The sequence below is a fragment of the Carcharodon carcharias genome, chromosome 20 (assembly GCF_017639515.1).
Source record: "Carcharodon carcharias isolate sCarCar2 chromosome 20, sCarCar2.pri, whole genome shotgun sequence".
NCBI classification, from domain to species: domain Eukaryota; kingdom Metazoa; phylum Chordata; class Chondrichthyes; order Lamniformes; family Lamnidae; genus Carcharodon; species Carcharodon carcharias.
In genome coordinates, this window is record NC_054486.1 from 111,930,240 (window position 1) to 111,953,799 (window position 23,560).

Below are 23,560 nucleotides of genomic sequence, written 5' to 3' on the forward strand. Positions count from 1 at the left end.
TATAGGTGGCATTGTGTTGGGGTCTCGTACCCAGATTTAATAGAGCTGAGAGTATCATTATTCACATTGGACCCTTGTAACATCAGAAAGGGAGGAAAATGTGATCTGTTAAGTACATTGATTCAACCCCAAGTTCCACTGGTTCTAACCATCAAATTTATCTCATCCCTCTGTCCCTTATTTTAAATCCAGAAACTATGTCTTTCTGCTGCCCCTATGCAATCTATTTCTCAGACCATTTTCTGCTCCTTTTGTAACATAACAATCTAATGTCACCATTCTAAGATACAATGTTCAGCTCTCTACCCTTGAAGGCAGAGCCCTGTTGAAGATTTGATGCCTGTACTTGGGTAAACTTGAAGTGTTTTCAGTCAAATCACTGGGTGGTATTTAATGGGGGTATTGCCAGTGGGAGCCCCGTGTCATCTCTTTTCAGGAAGGCTCGCTGAGTTAAGTGCCACTACTGGACAGTGGTGGACCTGGTAGTGGGGGGGCACGGTAATCCTGCCTGCCGAGAGCTGCCAGCAAATCAGACGTCGGCAGCTCTACTGGATGGCAGCGCCACTGGGACGGTGGTGGCGGCTGCTGGTATGACACTCACCCGAGGTCAAGTATTGTCACTCAATTCAGGCCACAGGTAAGCAATGGCAGGGGAGCGGGTTGTGGGGGAGGGGTGAGAGGGGTCGGCGGCAAGGGCAGGGGGGTTGGCTCTCAGTGGAGACGCCCCTTCCCGATGCTGGTCCCTTATCAGGCGCTGAGTGCTCTGGCAACCCGCAAGCAGCACTGCATGGGTTGTTTGTCATGCTCCCTGAATAATAATAATAATACCAGCAGCCGTGGGATAAGGCCTTTAAGTGAACATTAATTGCCCACTTAAGGGCCTCAATTGGGGGAAGGGTGGGAAGGGCATCTATGGGACTTCCTGCCATGGACTTAATTGGGGTGGAGGTGAGAAAGGGGCAGGGAGGTCCCCACACCCTCTGCCATCAAACACACCACTGGGGCGGCATTAAATTCTGCCCACTATATTATTCAGAGTGCAAACAGCATCCTGTGACTCACTCAAAGCTTTGTCTTCACATCTTTTGATTTTATTTTCTGTGTCCTGGGAGATTTCATGAATCCTTCCGCCAGCTCCACTTTTTAATGTGAAAATTTGGCCTTTTAAGAAAAAGCTCAGTCAGTCCTATAGTTTTCAATATATTAAAATCTAATAAAATTAAAACCAAACTTAATAATCCTTAAATTTTAAATGTGCTATTCTAATTAATGTCCAGTTAATAATGTCATAAGTGAACCAGACAACCAAAACAACAAATTACAATATTGATGGGACAATCCATTATGAACAATGACAAAGGGTATAAATGGCAGTAAGATATGATAATGCTTGTTATATTTTAATACGCAGATAAAGCACAGTGTTCTCAGTGTTGTATCATAAAGCTCCCTCTTCAAGTGTTGCATCATTCAAGGTATCCAGCTATTCACCCTCAATAGATATTCTTGAGAAAAGAGTCAAGCCTAGTGGAAGGAGGACTTCAAAGTGGTTTGGTTTTGAGGATAAAGCATTCTCTATCCTGTTGAGCACTCCCAGAAAACAGGGATGGGTTTCAGAGACAATTAGATGCATTTCTGGAGGGAGAGTTGCAAGAATATGGGTAAGGAGGTTTACTTACTAAAAAGTGGTGAGCCTAAAATTTCCCAATCCCTAAAATAATATTTTTAACTGCAGCCATAACCATATGATTCACAGTTTAAATAAGAAAGAGTACAAAGGGCAGAGAAGAGAAACAAGAGGAAGGGAATTATTAATATCTATGAAAAAACTTCACCAGTGAAATAAAATTAAATTCAACGAGTCAAGAGCTGAAAATAAGAGTTTCAAAGTTACTGTTAAAACACAAAAAACAATTTTCTTTCAATATGAAAAATTACAAAGAAAATTAAATTATTTTGAGCTGCATCAAAAGGAAAAAATAAAATCAGAACTGCTTAGGAAATGTAAATCCTGGAGGGTCTTAAAGAAACACAGAAACCAGGCAGAAACTAATCATCAGGAGTGAACACAGGCTCCATCTGTCCAATATTATCAATATATGTGGACCTGACTGGGTGACAAATCTCAATGTCAAGGGTTGCCAATGAGCTTGCAAAGTGGCACCAGACCAACAGCCATATTACTTAAATACCAGGGTGGGGTGGGGGGCAGGGACACTGAATAAATTCTCCTCTTGTTCTATAAAAGCAATTTTCTTTTAAATCAAAGTATCACTTCAGAGTGCTCTGCTCCCTAGAGGCAAGAGCAGCATGTGGGACTGTCCAGTGAAATGGAATCAAATGTAACCACTAAGGTATACTGGGGCCTGTGAAATTTAACGCGAAGTCCCATTCCCACCCTGCTGTTAATTAGTGGGTCAACTTGGGAGTCAAGCTGCAATACCTTAAGAGGAATGCACTACTACCTCTCAAGTATAAGTTGGACAAGTTAATAAATACGGCTCCTTCTTGTGAAAGGAGGTCAATGTAATTTGAATTCTTGTAGTGCAGAAACATGAGAAATATGATCATCAACTGCTTCTCCACCAGTGATTGATTGTTCCTGCTGCAAACCAATGGACACCTGGAATTTCAGGTAGGTGGGGGGGGGGGGTCAGTGGAGGCACATCTAGATTTCAATTTTAACATTTTTAGAGTAGTAATGTGTTGTATGTGGAGTGACGTGACACAGGTTTGCTGATATGGGTTCCAGAGGCGCTGGTCACTTGCCGGTACCTCGCTGCAGTAGCCAGTCTTCACGTGCAATTCTTCCGCAGTGAATATTGACAGGTTTTTTTGATTGAAGGGGGCACAGCCCAACACTATCCTCACCCAACACCCACATTCTGGGGTCACTGGACAGTGATCAAGAATGGGAGCCCATTCCTGAATTCCGCACAGACTAGGGATAGAGTTTGAGATTTTCCTGGTCCGTGTGGCTCAGTATCACTGAGTGTGACTTATTTACTCCCTGAACCTTTTTAGAATCTTACAACATAACATTGATTGAGAAACTCTACAGAGCTGAGACTGTCCAACTGAAGTTCTTAACCGCTCCCAAAGGAATGGGATAACTTATCAGAAGTGTTACCCTTCAGCTCTGAGGCCAATTGAAACAGTCTTTCAACTGAAATGAGTTACCTTCAAACATATTAGAGAAAATATATAGAAATAAAAATGTAAAAAGTCACAATTGATTTAATACTGCTGACCGCTACTTTGAAATACTATACGGCATCCTTCATTCTTATTCTGAGAGTTCAGTTCAGTGCATGGAAGGTCCCTTTCATGGAGTGGGTTACGGTCTCTGCAAAGAGAACAATGCATTGGTCACACATGATTCCCATAGCGGATTGTTCACACACGGATCTGGTAGCCCACATCATTGAGGTTCTTTTGTTCTGTTGTTTTCTTCTCTCCTGAAGATCTGGAAAGTAAATAAATAAAAAGTCACAAAATTCAGGAAGAAAGTCAATGGCTCAAGAGAGACAATATGCAGTTACTGAAATGCAAACATCTTTCATAGAGATTTCTATGAACAGAAATAATCCCCAGTTTGAACATAGGGACAGAAGTAAGTATTTAGACCCCCAAGCCTGTTCTACCATTCATGGCTGAACTACAAATTAACTCTATATAACCCGTCTTTGTCCCATACTCTTTAACACAAGGACACAAGAAATAGGAGGAGTAGACCATATGGCCAGACAAGCCTGCTTCACCATTCAATACGATCATGGCTGATCTTGGGCTTCAACTCCATTTCCCTACCTGCTCCCATATCCCTTAATTCCCTGGGACACCAAAAATCTGTCTATCCCAGTCTGAAATGTATTGAACGATGCAGCATCCACAAGCCTCTGGGGTAAAGAATTCCACAGATTCAAAGCCCTTGAGTGAAGTAACTTCTCCTCACAGAACCATGGAAAAGTTACGGCACAGAAAGAGGCCATTCAGCCCATCGTCTTGGTGCTGACTGAAAATAAAAAGTAAAAAACTAGCCGCCCATTCTAATCCCCCCTTCCAGCACCTGGTCCGTCACCTTGTAGGTTATATACATATTCAAATTACATCTCAGTCCTCTGATACTGTGCCCCCAGGTTGGACTCACCAACTGTCGGAAACATTCTCTCTGCGTCTATCCTATCAACTCCCTTCAGAATCTTGTAGGTTTCAATGAGATGGCCTCTCATTCTCCTAAACTCCAGAGAATATAGACCCAATTTACAGAGCCTCTCATCATAGGACAGCCCCCTCATCCCAGGGACCAATTTAGTGAACATTCACCCTAATGCCTCCAATGCAAGTATATCCTTTCTTAAATGTTGAGATCAAAACTGCACACAGTATTCCAGATGTGTCTCCAGATGTAAAACCCTGTACAACTGTAACAAGACTTCTTTATTGTAAAAGCAAAAAACTGCGGATGCTGGAATCCAAAACAAAAATAAAAATACCTGGAAAAACTCAGCAGGTCTGGCAGCATCTGCGGAGAGGAACACAGTTAATGTTTCAAGTCCGTATGACTCTTCAACAGAACTAAGGAAAAATAGAACAGAGATGAAATATAAGCTGGTTTAAGGGGGGGTGGGGGCGGAGTGGGACAGGTAGAGCTGGATAGAGGGCCAGTGATACGTGAAGATTGCCAAAAGATGTATAGACAAAAGGACAAAGAGGTGCTGACGGTAAACATCTATGACATCTTTTGGCAATCTTCACCTATCACTGGCCCTCTATCCAGTTCTACCTGTTCCAACACCCCTTAAACCAGCTTATATTTCACCTCTCTTCTATTTTTCCTTAGTTCTGTTGAAGAGTCATATGGACTCAAAACGTTAACTGTGTTCCTCTCTGCAGATGCTGTGAGACCTACTGAGTTTTTCCAGGTATTTTGTTTTTGTTTAAGACTTCTTTACTGTTATCCTCCCATCCCCTTGCAGTCAAGGCCAACATGCCATTTGCCTTTCTAATTGCTTGTTGCACCTGCATGCTACCTCTCAGCATTTCTTTTACGAGAACACCCAAGTCTCTTTGAATACCAACATTTACAAGTTTTACACCTTTTAAAAAATATTCTGCTTTTCTATTCTTAATATCTTTGGTTAACCATCAATCTCAGGTTTGAAACTAACAACTGATCTAACATTAATTTCAATTTGGGGTCGAGAATTCCAAACTTCTACCATCCATTGTATGTAGAAGTATTTCCTAATTTCAATTCTGAAAGGCCTGGCTTTAATTTTTAGTCTATGTCCCCTAGTCCTAGACTCCCCAAACAGCGGAAATAGTTTCTCTCTCTCAGTTCCCTTCAATATATTTAAAATGTTGATCAAACCACCCCTTAAACTTTAAATTCCAGAGAAGATAATCCTAGTTTATTTAATCTCTCCTCATAACTTAACACTTAAGAGTCCAGGTATCATTCTGGTAAATCACATTGCACTCCATCCAATGCCAGTATTTTTTTTATTATTCATTCACTGGATGTGGGTGCTGCTAGACCAGCATTTATTGCCCATTCCTAACTGCCCTCTGAACAAGTGCAATTAAGAGTCAACCACAGTACTGTGGATCTGGAGTCAGATGTAGGCCAGACCAGGTAAGGACAGCAGATTTCCTTCCCTACAGGACATTAGGATCAGATGGGTTTTTACAACAATCAACAAATGGTTTCGTGGTTATCATTAGTCTTTTAATTCCAGATTTCTTTTTTATTGAATTCAAATTCCACCATCTGCCATGGGGGGATTCGAACCCAGATTCTCAGAGTATTACCCTGGGTTTCTAGATTACTAGTCCAGTGACAATACCACTATGCCACTGCCTCCCCTTGAGTATATTTGTTAAGAAACACAAACTTACCTTAGCCTGGAATCAGGGGTTGGGAGCTTCAATCCCTGACGAAACTTGAGTCTCCCACGCATGGCCAGTTGGGAACTGGCACAGTGCTACCTTTATTATGTTCTTCAGGACCAGCCCTGCCCGCCTGCGCATAAAAGAAAGAACGGTACGAAAACCCGGGTAAGGTGACCAGGTGCAGAGCGCCATGAACAGCAAGGGTCTCTTGTAAGGAATGAGGGAGGGGACAGGGAGAAGATCCCAAGAAGTGTTCCAGAGGCAGGGACAAAGACAGGGGACAGGAACAGATCCCTGTTAAGGAGCAGAGAAACAGGTTCCAAATTAAAGTAAGAGCTGCAGGGAGCAGACTTTAAGTGAAGTAGGCTCAAGAGAAGCCTGGAAGATCCATGATGGCAGCTGAAGATTGGTGGCTCTGTGCTCTCTGACAAAAACAAATGTGGTTTGCTCATCACCAAACTGGAAGATATAAACAGGAGTTGGATCAAGATTTTCCACAAAATACTCAGCAGTGGACAAAAGGGTAGGCTTTAATTCCATTGAGAAGATGGCTGAATTGAGAGTCAATCGTTGCAGAATTACAACGCATGAGCTGAGAACTTGGAATAAGAAAGCTGGAGAGGATATGTTTGTCTAGGATTACTCAAAGAAAGTGGAAGTGAAAACTTGACTGCCATCTCCATTTCCTTAATTCAGTGAGAGGACAAGGCAGTGACACCAAAAGTTGTGACCAACGAAATCAATGTCAAGCTTCCCCAAAAGGAGGACAGAAGTGATTATAAAAAGTGATGGTGGTGTTACATTATACTTGGTTCCTGCAAAACTCCACCATTATCATCAACTGAATCAGTGGTCATTGATGGCAAACTCACAGAACTGCAAGCAGTTTTTCACCAAACAAGTTTTGCATTGAGCAGATCTTCATTCTTTGTCATTTCATTGAGCAAAGTAAAGAATGGCAGTGAGTTATCTGACTGGTTTAATACAACGACTATTGGCTGCATCTAGTCCCCTGTACGTTTTGGCAATATGAAGGGACTTCACCCGACTTCAAATCAGGCCCTATATGGACCAGCAGAGAGCTCGGGAGATAAGACTTTGCAGATGCCATCTGATAATTAATAAAAATAAAGGTCTATAAAGAAAGACAAATGATTTGTGTAGATACAGCCAGAAAGGTTAGTTTATACATTAACTGTGCAAAAACTCAGGTCATAAAAGTGAATGTTAATACTCATGAAGAAGTATTTCTAGAAGGTGAATGGCTGAAGGCTGTGGTTTCACTTATTTAGAAAAAGTGGTGTATGGTGACTGAGTTTGCATGTCAGATATCAAAGCTTGCATTAGATGAGCTTTTCAAACACTTAACACAGTCTAGAAAGCAAGTGTGATTGAGAATTATTGAAGAACAATGTGCTGGCTGCATTCTTATATGATCAGGAACTTGCCAGCCTAAAATAGACATCCAAAAGAAGCCAGGTATTCATTTACTCTCACTGCAATATTTAACTATGAGGTAGTTTAAGGGGCTACTTAAAACCCAATAGGAATTAATAAGTAAGATGCAATGGCAAAGACCCAGCTGTCAGTTATGAATGAGTAAAATGAATAAATACCGTCATCACTAATAGATATAATAAGCTAAATACAAAACTGAGCAACAGTGATAACTAGTGGAAACCAAATTAAATCAATCGTTAATCATCGCTTACGATTAAAGATGAATCAGTTAGTACTAGAAATAGGCAAATAAATGAATCTTTAAAGTAGATAATTGAAACAGGTAGTGTGTCTTTTTTTCAATTATTCACTTGATGTGGGCATTGCTGGCAAGCCCAGCATTTATTGCCCATGCTTAATTGCCCTTACATCAGTTTTGATACAACTGAGTAGTTTGCAAGGCCATTTCAGAAAGCAGTTAAGTGTCAACCACATTGCCATGGGTCTGAAGCACATATAGGATAGACTGGTAACAAGAGCAAGTTTCCTTCCCTGAAGGACATTTGTGAATTCGATGGGTTTTACCATGGGGAGAGAAAGAGAGGAGGGGGACGATAAAGACAGGTGTTAGAGAAAGAAGGGGAAAGGGGCAGAAAGGGAGAAATAAAGAGTCAAAGTAATTGGTAACAGGTTAAACAACTGGTGTTTGTAGTGAACATATAGCAGAGGACTGTGAAAAGTTTATTTAAAGCGATGATAGACACTTTGTGATTGTGCTCAAGGGTTTTGTATCTCTGAGTAAAGAGGCCTAGGCTGATTTCTCCAGCATTCTGCGACTCTCAGTCATCACATTTTTACAAATCAAGAGAAGGACTGTCAAGGAGTTCTTGTGTCAAGCCAACTTTCAAGAAGGTTGTAGCTAGCTCCTCATGTCAGTGCTGAAGTTGGAGATAGTTGTTAGACTGGATGCTGTGCCCTTGAAAGGTTCATTGACAGTGGCTCTTTAACTGGGCAATGAAGAGCTACTGAAAATTCAATCATTGCCTGCAGACATCAACACGTCTTAGCCTTTCCCTTGTGACTTAAATTCATTGTTCTCATTCAATGAGGTTTCTGCTGGTGGTGTTGATCATCTGTCTGTCTTGTTCATAAGTAGCAGAAGTTTGATTAGCTGGTAATCAGTTGTAACATTTGTGCCAAGCTGAAAGTTATACAAATTTTTTTTTGCTATATTGCCTATTGCAATCCTGTATGTGTCCTGTATGATGCTGGACTAACAGATGACTGGTGTAGCGTAGTGAATAACAAATAAATACATGAGCAATTTGTGAGAAAAGACAATTGTCATGGAAACAAAACGTTCTTCATTCAGTAAGTCACCCAGGAGACTAAGGCACAGCATGTGTTTGATTAGGAGCACAGGGACACATCATAAAATGCTTGAGGACACATAGGTTTAATAATACAGACTGTGAAGTTATTGAAGACTGCATTTAATTGAGAGATTAATTAGATATGCCTGTTCCCTGCAGCTAGCCTACTGAGGGCTCCTACCGTCTCTCACTGCGGCCATTCTTGCGATGTGGGCTTGACTGACTGCGATGGGGTGATGATGAATCCTTTTTCCTCTCACGGGTAGGGGACGATGGCACAGCTGCTCCCTTCACAACCTGTAGCAATTGGGGGAGTGGGGGAGGGAAAAAAACAAGACATGTTTGTAGAAAGGAACCAACTCACTGTTTTTCCAGGCTGAAGATGCCATTCTTCATGCCATTGTAAAGTCTGGCGTTAATCATGTGATGTTCATTTTTCTTTTTATTCCGCCCCCCGCCCCCTCCCACCCCAGCTGCATGCATACCAACAACTCCTTTTTCTGGCTTCCAAACAGGTATGGGCACCTCCTCTCTCTCAGGTTCACCTCTCTCTCCCCAAAGTGATGTCTCGGCATGAGTGAGGCAATTTGGGGATGCTATTTGCCCCTGGACTTCTCATTCCCAATCCACTAAGCATGCCCAGCAAAGACAAACATCTTCAACTGTGAAACCAAACTAATAAACACCTACAAAATGCTGTAAAGTATTTTAGACCTTATTTTTTCCCTGTTAACATTAGTCAACTTCTCCAGAGTTGTCCACTATTGACGGCTGGGGATCCACTCCTACTTCCCTACAATGCTGCTCTCCAACATCCCTAAGGAGATTACTTTACTCTGCTTCTCCCAAACCACAAAATCAGAGTGGATATCACCCCACAAGGATTTTTAACCACTTCCTTACCTTTAGCCGCATATCCCGGGTGTGCCTCTCCAGTTCCTTCCGCAGCTCCTCACGGCTCAGCTTCTCTATGTCAAGAACTGAATGCTTCCACTCGATCTGCTCCACACTGTGGGGGTCATGAGACACGTATTGTCCAATCTTGACTTTCTTCAGTGTGTGCCAGCATTTTCTGTAGGAACTCTCAAACTCTAAGATGAGGTCAATTAAAGTCCTGCACACTGGGGGTTTGAACATCAGGTCCTCGCGCCGACTCATGCCCAACGTTCCAAATCGTCCAGCATAGTGAATTCCCAGCACTATGTGGCGGAAGTAATTCCCTGAGAATTGAGTTTTGAAGCTGATGGGAAATCTCTCTACTCCAGGCATATTGTTGGTGAGGTAACTGACCACAAACATGAAGGAAAAACATATGACTGGTCTTCACTGGCATTTCAGAACACTGAAGGCAGAATTTAATGCACTTCCCTGTGGTGAGTTTGGTGGTTGTGGGGGAGGGGGGGCACTTAATCAGCTGGGAGGATTGTGGGTGAGGACCACGCCACCTTCCTGCGTCCACCCCAATTAAGTCGGTGGAAGATCCATGGATGGCCTTCCCATATTGCAGGCGGGTTACAGCTCACTGAATGGGGAGCACGAAATGCGAACCTGTGCAGGAATGCTTGCAGGCTCCCAGGAGGTGTCCATTGTTCAAAGGCACTCAGTGCCTGGTCAAGGGACCCGGCCTTGAGAAGTGTGGAGGGGGGGGCCCACTGAGCTAATCAGCAGGAGACGTCCTTGCCTGTGTTTGACCTGATGCCATGAGACGTCATGGGATCCAGAGTCAATGTTGAGGATTCCCAGGGCCACTCCCTCGCGACTGTACACCACCCTACTGGTGGGACAAGGCATGCCCAGGTATGGTAGGTGACAGAGAGGGTGCTGTCAGTATGACTGTATCAGATTGACTAGCTGTCTGGTTGACTAATCTGTGAGGCAGCTCTCCCAATTTTGCTAAAGTCTCAGATGTTAGTGAGGGGTCTTTGCAAGGTCAACTGTGCAGGGTATGCCTTGGCTAGTGCTGGGTGGTCAGTCCAGTTTTATTCTTAACTTTTCTGTAGCAGCTTGATACTACTGAATGGTTAGCTAGGCCACTTCAGAGGGAATTTCAGGGTCAATCACATTGCTGTGGGTCTGGAGTCACATGTTAGGGTCAAGATGGCAGATTTTCTTCCCTGAAGGACTTTAGTGAACCAGATTTTTTTAAAAATGACAATCCTGTAGTTTCATGATCATCTCTACCGAGATTATCATTTTATTCTAGATTTATTAATTGAATTTAAAATCCCCTAGCGGTTGTAGTGAGATTTGAACTCATGTCCCCTGAGTGAGTCCAGGCCTCTGGATCACTAAAGCAGTAACATTACCATATTCTACTGTCCCTGCAAATTTATTCCTTTATAACTTTCCCACTAGTTGTTGGCCTACAGAATATACCCAGGAGTGTAATGGTACCTCTGCTGTTTCATAACTGTATCCAAACAGATTCTGTCCTTGATCCCTCCAGGACAATCTCTGTCTCCAGCACTGTAATGTTCTCCTTCACTATTACCGCCAATCCTCCTCTTGTTCCTTGCCCATCCCTCTTAAACACCTTGCAGTACTCAGTCCTACCCCTTTTTGAGCCAGGGTTCTGTTATTGCCACTTCACATTCCCATATGGTTATCCACTCCTGCAGCTCAGTAAACTTATTTATCATGCTTTGTGTGTTTACATATATGCACTGCAAACCTGAATTAGATCTTCTTCTATTTCCTCGTATTCTGACCCCACATAATACTTTAATATTTCTTGTTCTAATGCCATATGTCTCTCCCAATCCTTTGTGCACCATCTTTCTCCTTTCTACTGCTACATGCTGGTTCCCAACTCCCTACCAAATTATTTTAAACCTTATCCAACAGCACTACCATACCATCCCCCTGAGGTAATTAGTCCCAGCTCTGTTGGAATGCAACACATCCTTAATGTACAGGTCCCATCTCCCCCCTGAAGTCCCAATCTAAATTCCTCCTTCCTGCAAGAGTGAAGGATTATGGCCACATGAGATACAGACACATATTCTCACACACACACACAAATGAGCCCCATGTAGAGGGGTGGGGGTGGTGGGTGATGGCTTGAGGGGCGGGGTGCAGAGCCCTCTCAGAATGTCCAGGGATTGAAAATTTACCTCCTGGACCCTGTTGACAGCTTTCCAGGGGGAAAATCATAGGGGTGCTTATGACCCTTTTACTTGTTTGTGAAAAACAAAAGCTGTTTAATCCACTCAACAATTAGCCGATGCAAAGGTGGAGCACCATGGGGACGAATCTGTCAGATATCCAATGAGGTGGTGCAGTTGGAGGCATGAGGTCATGCAATGAAGTCTCTAAGAATATGTCCAGACTTGGCAACCTTATATGCGATTCAAAACTAAAGTAAATACCACATACCGCACCTCACCTCAGAGGATCCAGAAAACCATCACTGTTTTTATATTCTGTGACTAGGACTGGGTGGCTGGGACTCCCTTTCTAATTTCTTCCTGCAGTGTTTGTTTTGATTAGGATTATGCCTTGAATTGTACTAGGCCACTCAGGGTCCTGCCTACCCCGATATGCACAGTAAATTCCAATTTTCTGCAGCTTACTTTTCCAGCTTGTCAAAAAGAAAAGGATACATCCCTAGGATCACTGCTTCCAAGCATTTTATTGGTAGAGATTCTCGAATCATTTCTCGTGCAAGATCCATCAGGCTGTAAAACAAGAAACAAAAGAGAAAGAGAAACAAATGTTTCAAAATCAATTTAATATTTTAAATTATCTTGAGCAAGTGTTCTTTTGTAAAATGACCCCATTTTGGACTTGGCATTACTATCTCTGATTTCTTCATCTTGTTTTTCTGCCCTATAGGTCTCTGGCCTTGCATTCTTGAAACTCAAGAGAGAAATCAGATTCAATGCTATTCTCCCTCCTTCTCTCAAAGGAAAGCAAGGCAACTGGTTTACAGAATCAAGGTTTCTCTTTACAGAAGTGAATTGATTCATGTTAGAATCACAGGTCCCATCCAGCTGTGTTTTGCAGCATTCCCAATTCTGACATTAGCTGGGAAGTTGGATTTTTGTCAAAAAAGAGAAACAAAAAAAATACGGAAATATACAAACAGACAGTAAAAGCTTCTACAAGTGTATAAAAAGGAAATGACTAGCAGAAGTGAGCATTGGTCCCTTCAGTGGGTGAGACTGGGTAAATAATAATGGGAAACAAGGAAAAGACAGAGACATTGAACAAGTATTTTGTATCTGCCTTCACAGCAGAAAACTCAAAAAGCATCCCAAGAATAGTTGAAAATCTCGGGGCAAAAGGAAGGGAACTTAGAACTATCTTTATCACTAGAGAAAAAGTAACGGGAATATTAACGGGACTTAAAGCTGATAACTCATCTTGACCTGATGGCATACATCCTAGGGTCATTAAAAAAAAGGCTGCAGAATTAGTGGACGCTTTGGTTGTGATTTTCCAAAAATCCTTAGATTCTGGAAAGGTCCCAGTAGTCAGTGGGAGGGTGGGGGAGAGGGAACCTGGTTGGGAGTCAGGTGGGGCCCACCGGTAGTCAGGGGAGGCCCACACTATCACAATATTTTTACAGTGCAGAAGGAGGCCATTCCACTCATCGGGTCTGTACTGGCTCTCTGAAAGAGCGTTCCACCTAGTCCCCATAACCTTGCACATTCTCTCTTTTCAGGTAGCAATCCAATTCCCTTTTCAATACCTGGATCGAATCTGCTTCCACCACCCTCTCAGGAAGTTTGTTCCAGACTCTAACCACCCACTGGGTGAAAATGTTTTTCCTAAAATCATATTTCCTCCTCTTGTCAATTATTTTGAATCTGTGCCCTCTAGTTCTTGCTGTTCTCTTGAGTGGGAACAGTTTCTCACTATTTACCCTGTAGATGGAATCCACCAAATGTCTCAGCGCTGCAGTGGAAGCCCAGACAGAATTTATAGATTCATTCTTGCTACCATGCAGGTTCAGATTGCTGCCATCATGTCTGCAGATCTCAGTATTCAAAGGAGCATGTAGAAATCTGTCCTCCAGCGGATTACTGTGATTTCTGAGGGTCTGTCTTGTGGGAGTGGCAGTGGATCCAAGGATATACATCCTATCGAAAAGATAGGCAGGTCGGCAGAGGGGGTGGGGTTGCTTTGTTAGTAAGAAATGAAATTAAATCGATAGCAAGAAATGATATAGGGTCAGATGATGTAGAATCTGTGTGGGTAGAGTTGAGGAACCACAAAGGTAAAAAAACCATAATGGGAGTTATGTACAGGCCTCCGAACAGTAGTCAGGATGTGGGGCACAAGATACACCAGGAGATAGAAAAGGCGTGTAAGAAAGGCAAGGTTACAGTGATCATGGGGGATTTCAATATGCAGGTAGACTGGGAAAATCAGGTTGGTAGTGGATCCCAAGAAAAGGAATTTGTGGAATGTCTACGAGATGGCTTTTTGGAGCAGCTTGTGGTGGAGCCCACTAGGGAACAGGCAATTCTAGATTTAGTGATGTGTAATGAGGCAAATTTGATAAGGGAGCTTAAGGTGAAGGAACCCTTAGAAGAAAGTGACCATAACATGATAGAATTTACCCTGCAATTTGAGAGGAAAAAGCTGGAATCAGATGTAACAGTATTACAGTTGAATAAAGGCAACTACAGAGGCATGAGGGAGGAGCTGGCCAGAACTGACTGGGAGATGAGCCTAGCAGGAAAGACAGTGGAACAGCAATGGCAGGAGTTTCTGGGAGTAATTTGGGAGACACAGCAAAAATTCATCCCTAGGAAGAAGCATAATAAAGGGAGGACAAGGCAACCATGGCTGACAAGGGAAGTCAGGGACAGCATAAAAGCTAAAGAGAAAGCATACAATGCGGCGAAGAGCAGTGGGAACCCGGGGGATTGGGAAGCCTACAAAGACCAACAGAGGACAACTAAAAAAGAAATAAGGAGGGAGAAGATTAAATATGAGGGTAAACTAGCCAGTAACATGAAAGAAGATTGCAAGAGTTTTTTTTCAGATATATAAAGGGTAAGAGAGAGGCAAAAATGGACATTGGGCCGCTGGAAAATGACGCTGGAGAAGCAGTAGTGGGGAACAAAGAAATGGCGGAGGAACGGAATAGGTACTTCGCATCAGTCTCCACGGTGGAAGACACGAGTGACATACCCAAAGTTCAAGAGAGTTGGGGGGCAGAGGTGAGTATGGTGGCCATTACCAAGGAGAAGGTGCTAGGAAAACTGAAAGGTTTGAAGGTGGATAAATCACCTGGACCAGATGGATTACACCCCAGAGTACTGAAGGAGATAGCTGAAGAGATAGTGGAGGCGTTAGTGGTGATCTTTCAGGAGTCACTGGAGTCAGGGAGGGTCCCAGAGGACTGGAAAATCGCTAACGTAACCCCCGTTTAAGAAGGGAGTGAGGCAAAAGACGGGAAATTACAGGCTGATTAGCCTGACCTCGGTCGTTGGTAAGATTTTAGAGTCCATTATTAAGGATGAGATTTCAGAATACTTGGAAGCGCATGGTAAAATCGGGCAAAGTCAGCATGGTTTCAGCAAGGGGAGGTCATGCCTGACAAATCTCTTAGAATTCTTTGAGGTGGTAACGAGTAGGTTAGACAAAGGAGAGCCAATGGATGTTATCTACTTGGACTTTCAGAAGGCCTTTGACAAGGTGCCGCACAGGAGGCTGCTCAGTAAGTTAAGAGCCCATGGTTTTAGAGGCAAGTTACTAGCATGGATAGAAGATTGGCTATCTGGCAGGAGGCAGAGAGTGGGGATAAGGGGGTCCTTCTCAGGATGGCGGCCGGTGACTAGTGGAGTTCCGCAGGGGTCAGTGTTGGGACCACAACTTTTCACTTTATACATTAATGATCTAGATGAAGGAACTGAGGGCATCTTGGCTAAGTTTGCAGATGATTCAAAGATAGGTGGAGGGACAAGTAGTATTGAGGAGGCGGGGAGGCTGCAGAAGGATTTGGACAAGTTAGGAGAATGGACAAAGAAGTAGCAGATGGAATACAACATGGGGAAGTGTGAGGTCATGCACTTTGGTAGGAAGAATAGAGGCATAGACTATTTTCTAAAAGTGGAGAGAATTCAGAAATCTGGAGTGCAAAGGTACTTGGGAGTCCTAGTCCAGGATTCTCTTAAGGTTAACTTGCAGGTTAAGTCGATAGTTTGGAAGGCAAATGTAATGTTGGCATTTATTTCGAGAGGACTAGAATATAAAAGCAGGGATGTGCTGCTGAGGCTTTATAAGGCTCTGGTCAGACCATAATTAGAATATTGTGAGCAATTTTGGGCCCCGTATCTCAGGAAGGATGTGCTGGCCCTGGAGAGGATCCAGAGGAGGTTCACGAGAATGATCCTAGGAATGAAAGGCTTAACATATGAGGAACGTTTGAGGACTCTCGGTCTATACTCGATGGAGTTTAGAAGGATGAGGGGGGATCTGATTGAAACTTACAGAATACTGAAAGGCCTGGATAGAGTGGACGTGGGGAAGATGTTTCCATTAGTAGGAGAGACAAGGACCCGAGGGCACAGCCTCAGAATAAAGGGAAGACCTTTTAGAACAGAGATGAGGAGAAACTTCTTTAGCCAGAGATTGGTGAATCTATGGAATTCATTGCCACAGAAGGCTGTGGAGGCCAGGTCATTGAGTGTATTTAAGACCGAGATAGATAGGTTCTTGATTGGTAAGGGGATCAAGGGTTACGGGGAGAAGGCGGGAGAATGGGGTTGAGAAACTTATCAGCCATGATTGAATGGCGGAGCAGACTCGATGGGCCAAATGGCCTAATTTCTGCTCCTATGTCTTATGGTCTTATGGCTCCATGATTCACCTCCTACGGTCCTCTCTCAGAATTACAGCATTTGTGCTCCCACCATTGTCACTCTGCCAATGCCTTTGCTGTTGCCTCTCAGCCAGCCAGTCCACACTGTCACCACCCTTTCTGAGGTGGTCCAGTCTGAAACCAGGTCCACAAGGGCCCTGAGCTGGCTGAGGTCATCCTTCAAGGCCATCTGCAGTCTCCCCTAGAGAAAGTCATCAGCCTTCCAACAGACATGCTGCAGCCACGGTAAAGCAGTTTGAAGCAATGGGGATGATGGGAAAGGGAACTGGAGTCTCTGTGGGTTATAACGGACAGCCTGTCTGGAGGTAAGAGGTTCCTGATGTCTCCTCCATGCCTTTTCCTCTTCCTCCTCTTTCTTCTCCTCCTGAAATGGCCTCTGGATGCCTGATGGCAAAGCTTGTGCCCTCACAATAACAAGGTTGTAGGAGGACAGCTGATTGTGACAAATTTGGAGCCACATTCCTGCAAGAATTGTAGGGCTCATTCAGAGGATTTTTCAGCTTTTCGTTCTATTAATTTTAAAAGTATTTTTCTTTACTAATAGCAATTACTTTGAGTTCCTCACTTTCATTAGACCCTGGGTTTCCCACTATTTCTCATGTGTTTTTTGTGTTTTCTACTGTGAAGACATACACAAAATATTTGTTTAACATCCCTGCCATTTCCTTATTTTGTGTTATAATTTCTCCTGTCTCAGCCTTTAAGGGCGTTCACTATTAGTTTTCTTTTTACATACACGTAGAAGCTCCTACAATCTGTTTTTATATTTCTTGCTGATTTACTATCATAATCTATCGCTTTTCATCAACCTTTGTTTGTTCTTTGCTGGTTTCTAGAACAGTCCCAATTCTAAGGCTTACGACTCTTCTTTCACAACACTATAGGGTCTTCTTTTAATCTAATACTCTCCTTAATTTGTTGACGTTTCGAGAAGTTCTGTCGAAGGGTCATGAGGACTCGAAACATCAACTCTTTTCTTCTCCGCCGATGCTGCCAGACCTGCTGAGTTTTTCCAGGTAATTCTGTTTTTGTTTTGGATTTCCAGCATCCGCAGTTTTTTTGTTTTTAACTCTCCTTAATTTTTTACTTAGCCATGGATAGGTCACTTTTCTCCAGGAGTTTTTACTTCAAAATGGAATGTATACTTGTTGAAAATTCTGAAACATTTCTTTGCATTTTTGCCATGTCTTTCCAATCTACTGTAGCAAATTGCCCTCATACCCATGTAATCAGCCTTATTTACATTTAATATTATAGTTTTGGATTTAAGTACAATACTCTAAAATATGTGGTGAAATTCTATCATACTACGATCATCCTTCCCTAGAAGATCCCTTACTATAAGAATACTAATTTTTCATTTCACAAGACAAGATCTAAAACAGCCTTTTCCCTGCATGCTTCTATGATTTTCCAGGATACTGTCTCAAATGCACTTCATGAACTCATCCTCCAAACCACTTTGTTAACTGAATTTGTTCAGTCTGTATGAAGATAAACATACCCCATGATTATTGCATTGCTTTTGATACAAGCTCCTCTCATTGTATGATTATTAATATGTCCAATAGTATATCTACTGTTAGGAAGGGCCTATAGAAAATTCTCACCAGTGTTTTTCACCCTTGTTATTTCCAATCCCACAAAACACTAATTCTACTTTTGGATCTTCTGAGCCAAGATCCTTCCTCACCATACTGTCTTTATGTCATCTATTATTATTTTCTTCCTCTTCCATTTTGTTTGTCTCCGAATTGTCAAGTTTAGTTCCCAACCTTTTCATAACATAACCATGTCTGTGTAATAGCTATTCAATCAAACCCATTTAATTTGTGCCATTAATGTATCTAGGTAAATATCAATGTTTTGCGCATTCTGGTAAAGCCACTTTACTTTTCACTTTATACCAGTTTTCTTGATTTGACTTTATTCATTGATGCGCTATTACTGTTAAATTCATTGTCCCTTCTAGTTACACTTATCATTATCCAAATTGCTGCACTGCCTTATGGTCTTAAATTTCCTTTATGGATTTATAAATTTCCTCTCACTTGAACTCTTCCAGACTTTTTAGCTTAGATCCCTTTCTACACTCTAGTTATTCAACTTGCCAAGACACTGGAACTACACACGAACATACATGGATATGAACATATGAATTAGGAACAGGAGTAGGACACTAGGCCCCCTGAGCCTGCTCCACCATTCAATAAGACCACGGCTGATCTGACTGTACCCCTGCCTACCCTGATAAGCTTTCATCCCCTTGTTTATCAAGAATCTATCTACCTCTGCCTTAAAAATATTCAAAGAATCTGCTTCCACTGCCTTTTCACAGAATCTCAGAATTTTAACAACACAGGAGGCCATTCGGCCCATCGTGTCTGCACCGGCTCTTGAAATGAGCATTATAACCTAGTGCCACTGCCCTGCCTTTTACCCATACACCTGCACCTTGTTTCTACTCGTATAATCATCTAATGTCCTCTTGAATACCTCGATTGAATCTGTCTCCACCACACTTCCAGGCAGTGCATTCCAGACCCCTCACTGTGTGAAAAAGTTTTTTCTCACATCACATTTACTTCTTTTGCAAATCACTTTATTAAATCTGTGTCCTCTCTTCTCTTCTTGATCCTTTTACAATTGGGAACAGCTTCTCTCTATCTACTCTGTCCAGCCCCTTCATGATTTTGAACACTTCTATCAAATCTCCTCTTAGCCTTCTTCTCTCCAAGGGGAGAAGTCTCAACCTTGCCAATCTATCTTCGTAACTGAAGCTTCTCATCCCTGGAACATTCTTGTAAACCTCTTCTGCACTTTTTCCAAGGTGTTCACATCCTTCCTATAATGTGGCGCCCAGAACTGTAAACAATACTCCAGCTGGGGTCTAACAAGTGTCTTATATAAATTCAGCATAACCTCCTTGCTCTTGTACTCTATGCTGCTATGAATAAAGCCCAGGATACTATCTGCTTTATTAACTGTTCTCTCCATCTGTCCTGTCACCTTCAATGATCTATGCACATATGCAGCCAGGTCTTTCTGCTCCTGTACCCTCTTTGAAATTTCCCCCCTTATTTTATATTGCCTGTCCATGTTCTTCCTACCATAATGCATCACCTCACACTTCTCTGCATTGAACTTCATTTGCCACCTATCTGCCCACTCCACTAACCTGTCTATGTACTTTTGAAGTTCTACACTGTCCTTGTTGCAGTTCACAACACTCCCAAGCTTCATATCATCCACAAACTTTGAAATTATCCCCTGCACACCTAGATCTAGATCTTTAATAGATACCAGGAAAAGCAAGGGTCCTAATACTGACTCCTGGGGAACTCCACTACAAACCTCCCTCCAGCCTGAAATGTATCCATTGATCATTACTTTCTGTTTCCTATTTTCAGCCAATTTTGTATCCTTTTACAGTCCCTTTTACTCCATGAGCAATAACTTTTCTCACAAGTCTGTTGTGTGGCACTGTGTCAAATGCCTTTTAAAAGTCCATGTAGACCACATCAACAGAATACCCTCATTGACCTTTTCTGTTACCTCTTCAAAATACTCCAGTGAGTTCGTTAAATACTATTTCCCCTTTAGAAATCCATGCTGGCTCTTCCTTTTCAACCCATATTTTTCCATGTGACTACTAATTCCGGAGAGTTCCAAAGATTCACTACCCTCTGAGAGAAATAATTTCCCCTCATCCCTGTCCTAAATGGGCGACCCTCTACCCCCAAACAGTGACCCTTAGTTCAAGATTCTCCCAAGAGGAAACATCCTCTCCACATCCACCCTGTCAAAACCCCTCAGGATCTTAAAGATTTCAATCAAGTCGTCTCTTCCTCTTTTAAACTCCAGTGGATACATTCCTAGCTTGTCCAACATTTTCTCATAAGACAATTGCCCACCCACTCTCAGAATGGCAGCTCTGGGATTTGCCACAGTCAACTGCCATCACACTCTTAACCAAATGCAATTAAAACAGGTGATTGACAGGCCTGCTACGTCTTACCCTGGTTTAAGTAAGCACAAACTGTTCCCTCTCTTCCTAGCCAAAACAAAAACAAAAATAAAAATACCTGGAAAAACTCAGCAGGTCTGACAGCATCTGCGGAGAGGAACACAGTTAACGTTTCGAGTCCATATGACTCTTCAACAGAACTAAGGAAAAATAAAAGAGGGGTGAAATATAAGCTGGTTTAATGGGGGGTGGGACAAGTAGAGCTGGATAGAGGGTCTTGATAGGTGGAGATAACCAAAAGATGTCATAGACAAAAGGACAAAGGGATGTTGACGGTGGTGATATTAGCTAAGAAATGGGCTAATAGGTGACATTAAGGGTAGAAAGCAGGACGAGCAAGGTACAGGTAGACCTAGTGGGGGTGGGGTGGGGGGAAGGGATCGAAATAGGCTAAAAGTTAGAGATAAAACAATGGATGGAAATACATTTAACAATAATGGAAATAGGTAGGGAAAGAAAAATCTATATAAATTATTGGAAAAAAGGGGGATCGGAAAGGGGGTGGGGATGGAGGAGAGAGTTCATGGTCTAAAATTGTTGAACTCAATATTCAGTCTGGAAGGCTGTAAAGTGCCTAGTCAGAAGATGAGGTGCTGTTCCTCCAGTTTGCGTTGAGCTTCACTGGAACATTGCAGCAGGTCAAGGACGGACATGTGGGCATGAGAGCAGGGTGGTGTGTTGAAATGGCAAGCGACAGGGAGGTCTGGGTCATGTTTGCGGACAGACTGAAGGTGTTCCGCAAAGCAGTCACCCAATCTGCGTTTGGTCTCTCCAATGTAGAGGAAACCACATTTGGAGCAATGAATGCAGTAGACTAAATTGAGGGAAGTGCAAGTGAAATGCTGCTTCACTTGAAAGGAGTGTTTGGGTCCTTGGACAGTGAGGAGAGGGGAAGTAAAGGGGCAGGTGTTGCACCTTCTGAGCTGGCATGGGAAGGTGGCGTGGGAGGGTATTGAGGTATAGGGAGTGATGGAGGAGTGGACTAGGGTGTCCCGAAGGGAACGATCCCTGCGGACTGTTGCCGGGGGGGTGAAGGGAAGATGTGTTTGGTGGTGGCATCATGCTGGAGTTGGCGGAAATTGCAGAGGATGATCCTTTGAATGTGGAGGCTGGTGGGGTGATAAGTGAGGACAAGGGGGGCCCTATCATGGTTCTACGAGGGAGAGGAAGGTGTGAGGGTGGATGCGCGGGAGATGGGCCGGACACGGTTGAGAGCCCTGTCAACCACCGTGGGTGGAAAACCTCGATTAAGGAAGAACCAAGACATGTCAGAGGAACTGTTTTTGAAAGTGGCATCATCAGAACAGATGCGACAGAGGCGAAGGAACTGAGAGAATGGGATGGAGTCCTTACAGGAAGCGGGGTGTGAGGAGCTGTAGTCGAGGTAGCTGTGGGAGTCAGTAGGCTTGTAATGAATATTGGTGGTCAGTCTATCACCAGAAATTGAGACAGAGAGGTCAAGGAAGGGAAGGAAAGTGTCAGAGACGGACCATGTGAAAATGATGGAGGGGTGGAAATTGGAAGCAAAATTGATAAATTTTTCCAAGTCTAGACAAGAGCATGAAGCAGCACAGAAGCAGTCATTGATGTACCGGAGAAAGAGTTGTGGGAGGGGGCCTGAGTAGCACTGGGACAAGGAATGTTCCACATACCCCATAAAGAGACAGACATAACTGGGGCCCATGCGGTACCCATGGCCGCACTTTATATTTGGAGGAAGTGAGAGAAGCTTAAGGAGAAATTGTTCAGTGTGAGAACAAGTTCAGCCAGACAGAGGAGAGTGGTGGTGAATGGGGATTGTTCGGGCCTCTGTTCGAGGAAGAAGCGGAGGGCCCTCAGCCCTCAGGGATGGAGGTGTAGAGGGATTGGACGTCCATGGTGAAGAGGAGGCAGTTGGGGCCAGGGAACTGGAAATTGTTGATATGATGTCGGGTGTCAGAGGAATCGCGGATGTAGACGGGGAGGGACTGGACAAGGGAAGACAGAATGGAGTCAAGGTAGCAAGAAATGAGTTCCGTGGGGCAGGAACAGGCTGACACAATTGGTCTGCCGGGACAGTCCTCTCTTCCTAGTACTGATGCCAGAGTCCCTGATTCAAGACCTCCCTGTATCCCACACCACTCTTTCAGCCATGTACCCACCAATCTATTTGACACCATGCCAATTTGCTTGTGTTTCAGTAACAATTCACAGATTATTACCTTTTGAGATTCTGCTTATTAATTTGTACCTGAGAAACTCCAACTTCCTCAGCAGATCCTTATTCCACCTCCTACCTATGTGGTTTGCTCCTGTAGTCCTGTGGGGAGGGGGGGGGGTTGCTGGGGGGAGGAGCATTCGTATAATAGTTACCCAGAAGTTTGAAGTGGTTTTAACTCTTCTATCTTTTTCAGGGTAACTACTACTGTATGACAGTCAGAAACATCCAAAGTATGTGTTTTATTTCGTACTTTCAGATGATTCCCACAGCAGGGCAAATGCCCAATGGAAGTTTAAACATCCTGGGCAACTGCCATGCAATCCTTGCATGGGGACTTGGGGGGGTGGGTGGGTGGGTGTTTTCCCCAGAGCATCTTTAGGGTGCCCCCCAGTTATGACGCCCAGGAGCTCGGAAGTTACAGGCCAATATTTTCAGGCAGATTCAAAATGGTTTTGTGAAAGGGAAATTGTGTTTGCCAAATTTATTAGGGTTCTTTGAGGATGCGGCAAGAAAAATGGATAAAGGGGAACCTGTAGATAGTTGTATATTTGGATTACCAAAAGCATTTGATAAGGTGCCACATAAAAGTTTACTGCACAGGAGCATATGATGTTGGGACATGGGTGACCCTATACATGAATCACAAAAAGTTAGCGATGGAGAGATTTGAAAACAAGGATGAAAATATTAAAATCAAAGTGTCGTTTAAACGAAAGCCAGTGTCATTGAGCACAGGGGCGATAGGTGAACAGGACTTGATGCGCGTTAGGGAGCATGCAGCAGAGTTT

At 43.2% G+C, this 23,560-nt stretch overlaps 1 protein-coding gene across 1 annotated transcript in view; it reads right to left on the bottom strand.

The window, feature by feature from the left end:
• Nucleotides 1-2,628: 2,628 nt before the first annotated feature.
• vash1 (vasohibin 1) overlaps nt 2,629-23,560 on the bottom strand; it is a 47,914-nt gene continuing 26,982 nt past the window's right edge. Inside the window, exons 4-7 of the mRNA XM_041215283.1 lie at nt 12,311-12,385; nt 9,612-9,993; nt 8,890-9,005; nt 2,629-3,466 (exon numbers count right to left, since the gene is read on the bottom strand). Coding sequence (XP_041071217.1) covers nt 3,397-3,466; nt 8,890-9,005; nt 9,612-9,993; nt 12,311-12,385 — 643 coding nt within the window. The 3' untranslated portion in view covers nt 2,629-3,396. The remainder of the gene's footprint in view (nt 3,467-8,889; nt 9,006-9,611; nt 9,994-12,310; nt 12,386-23,560) is intronic.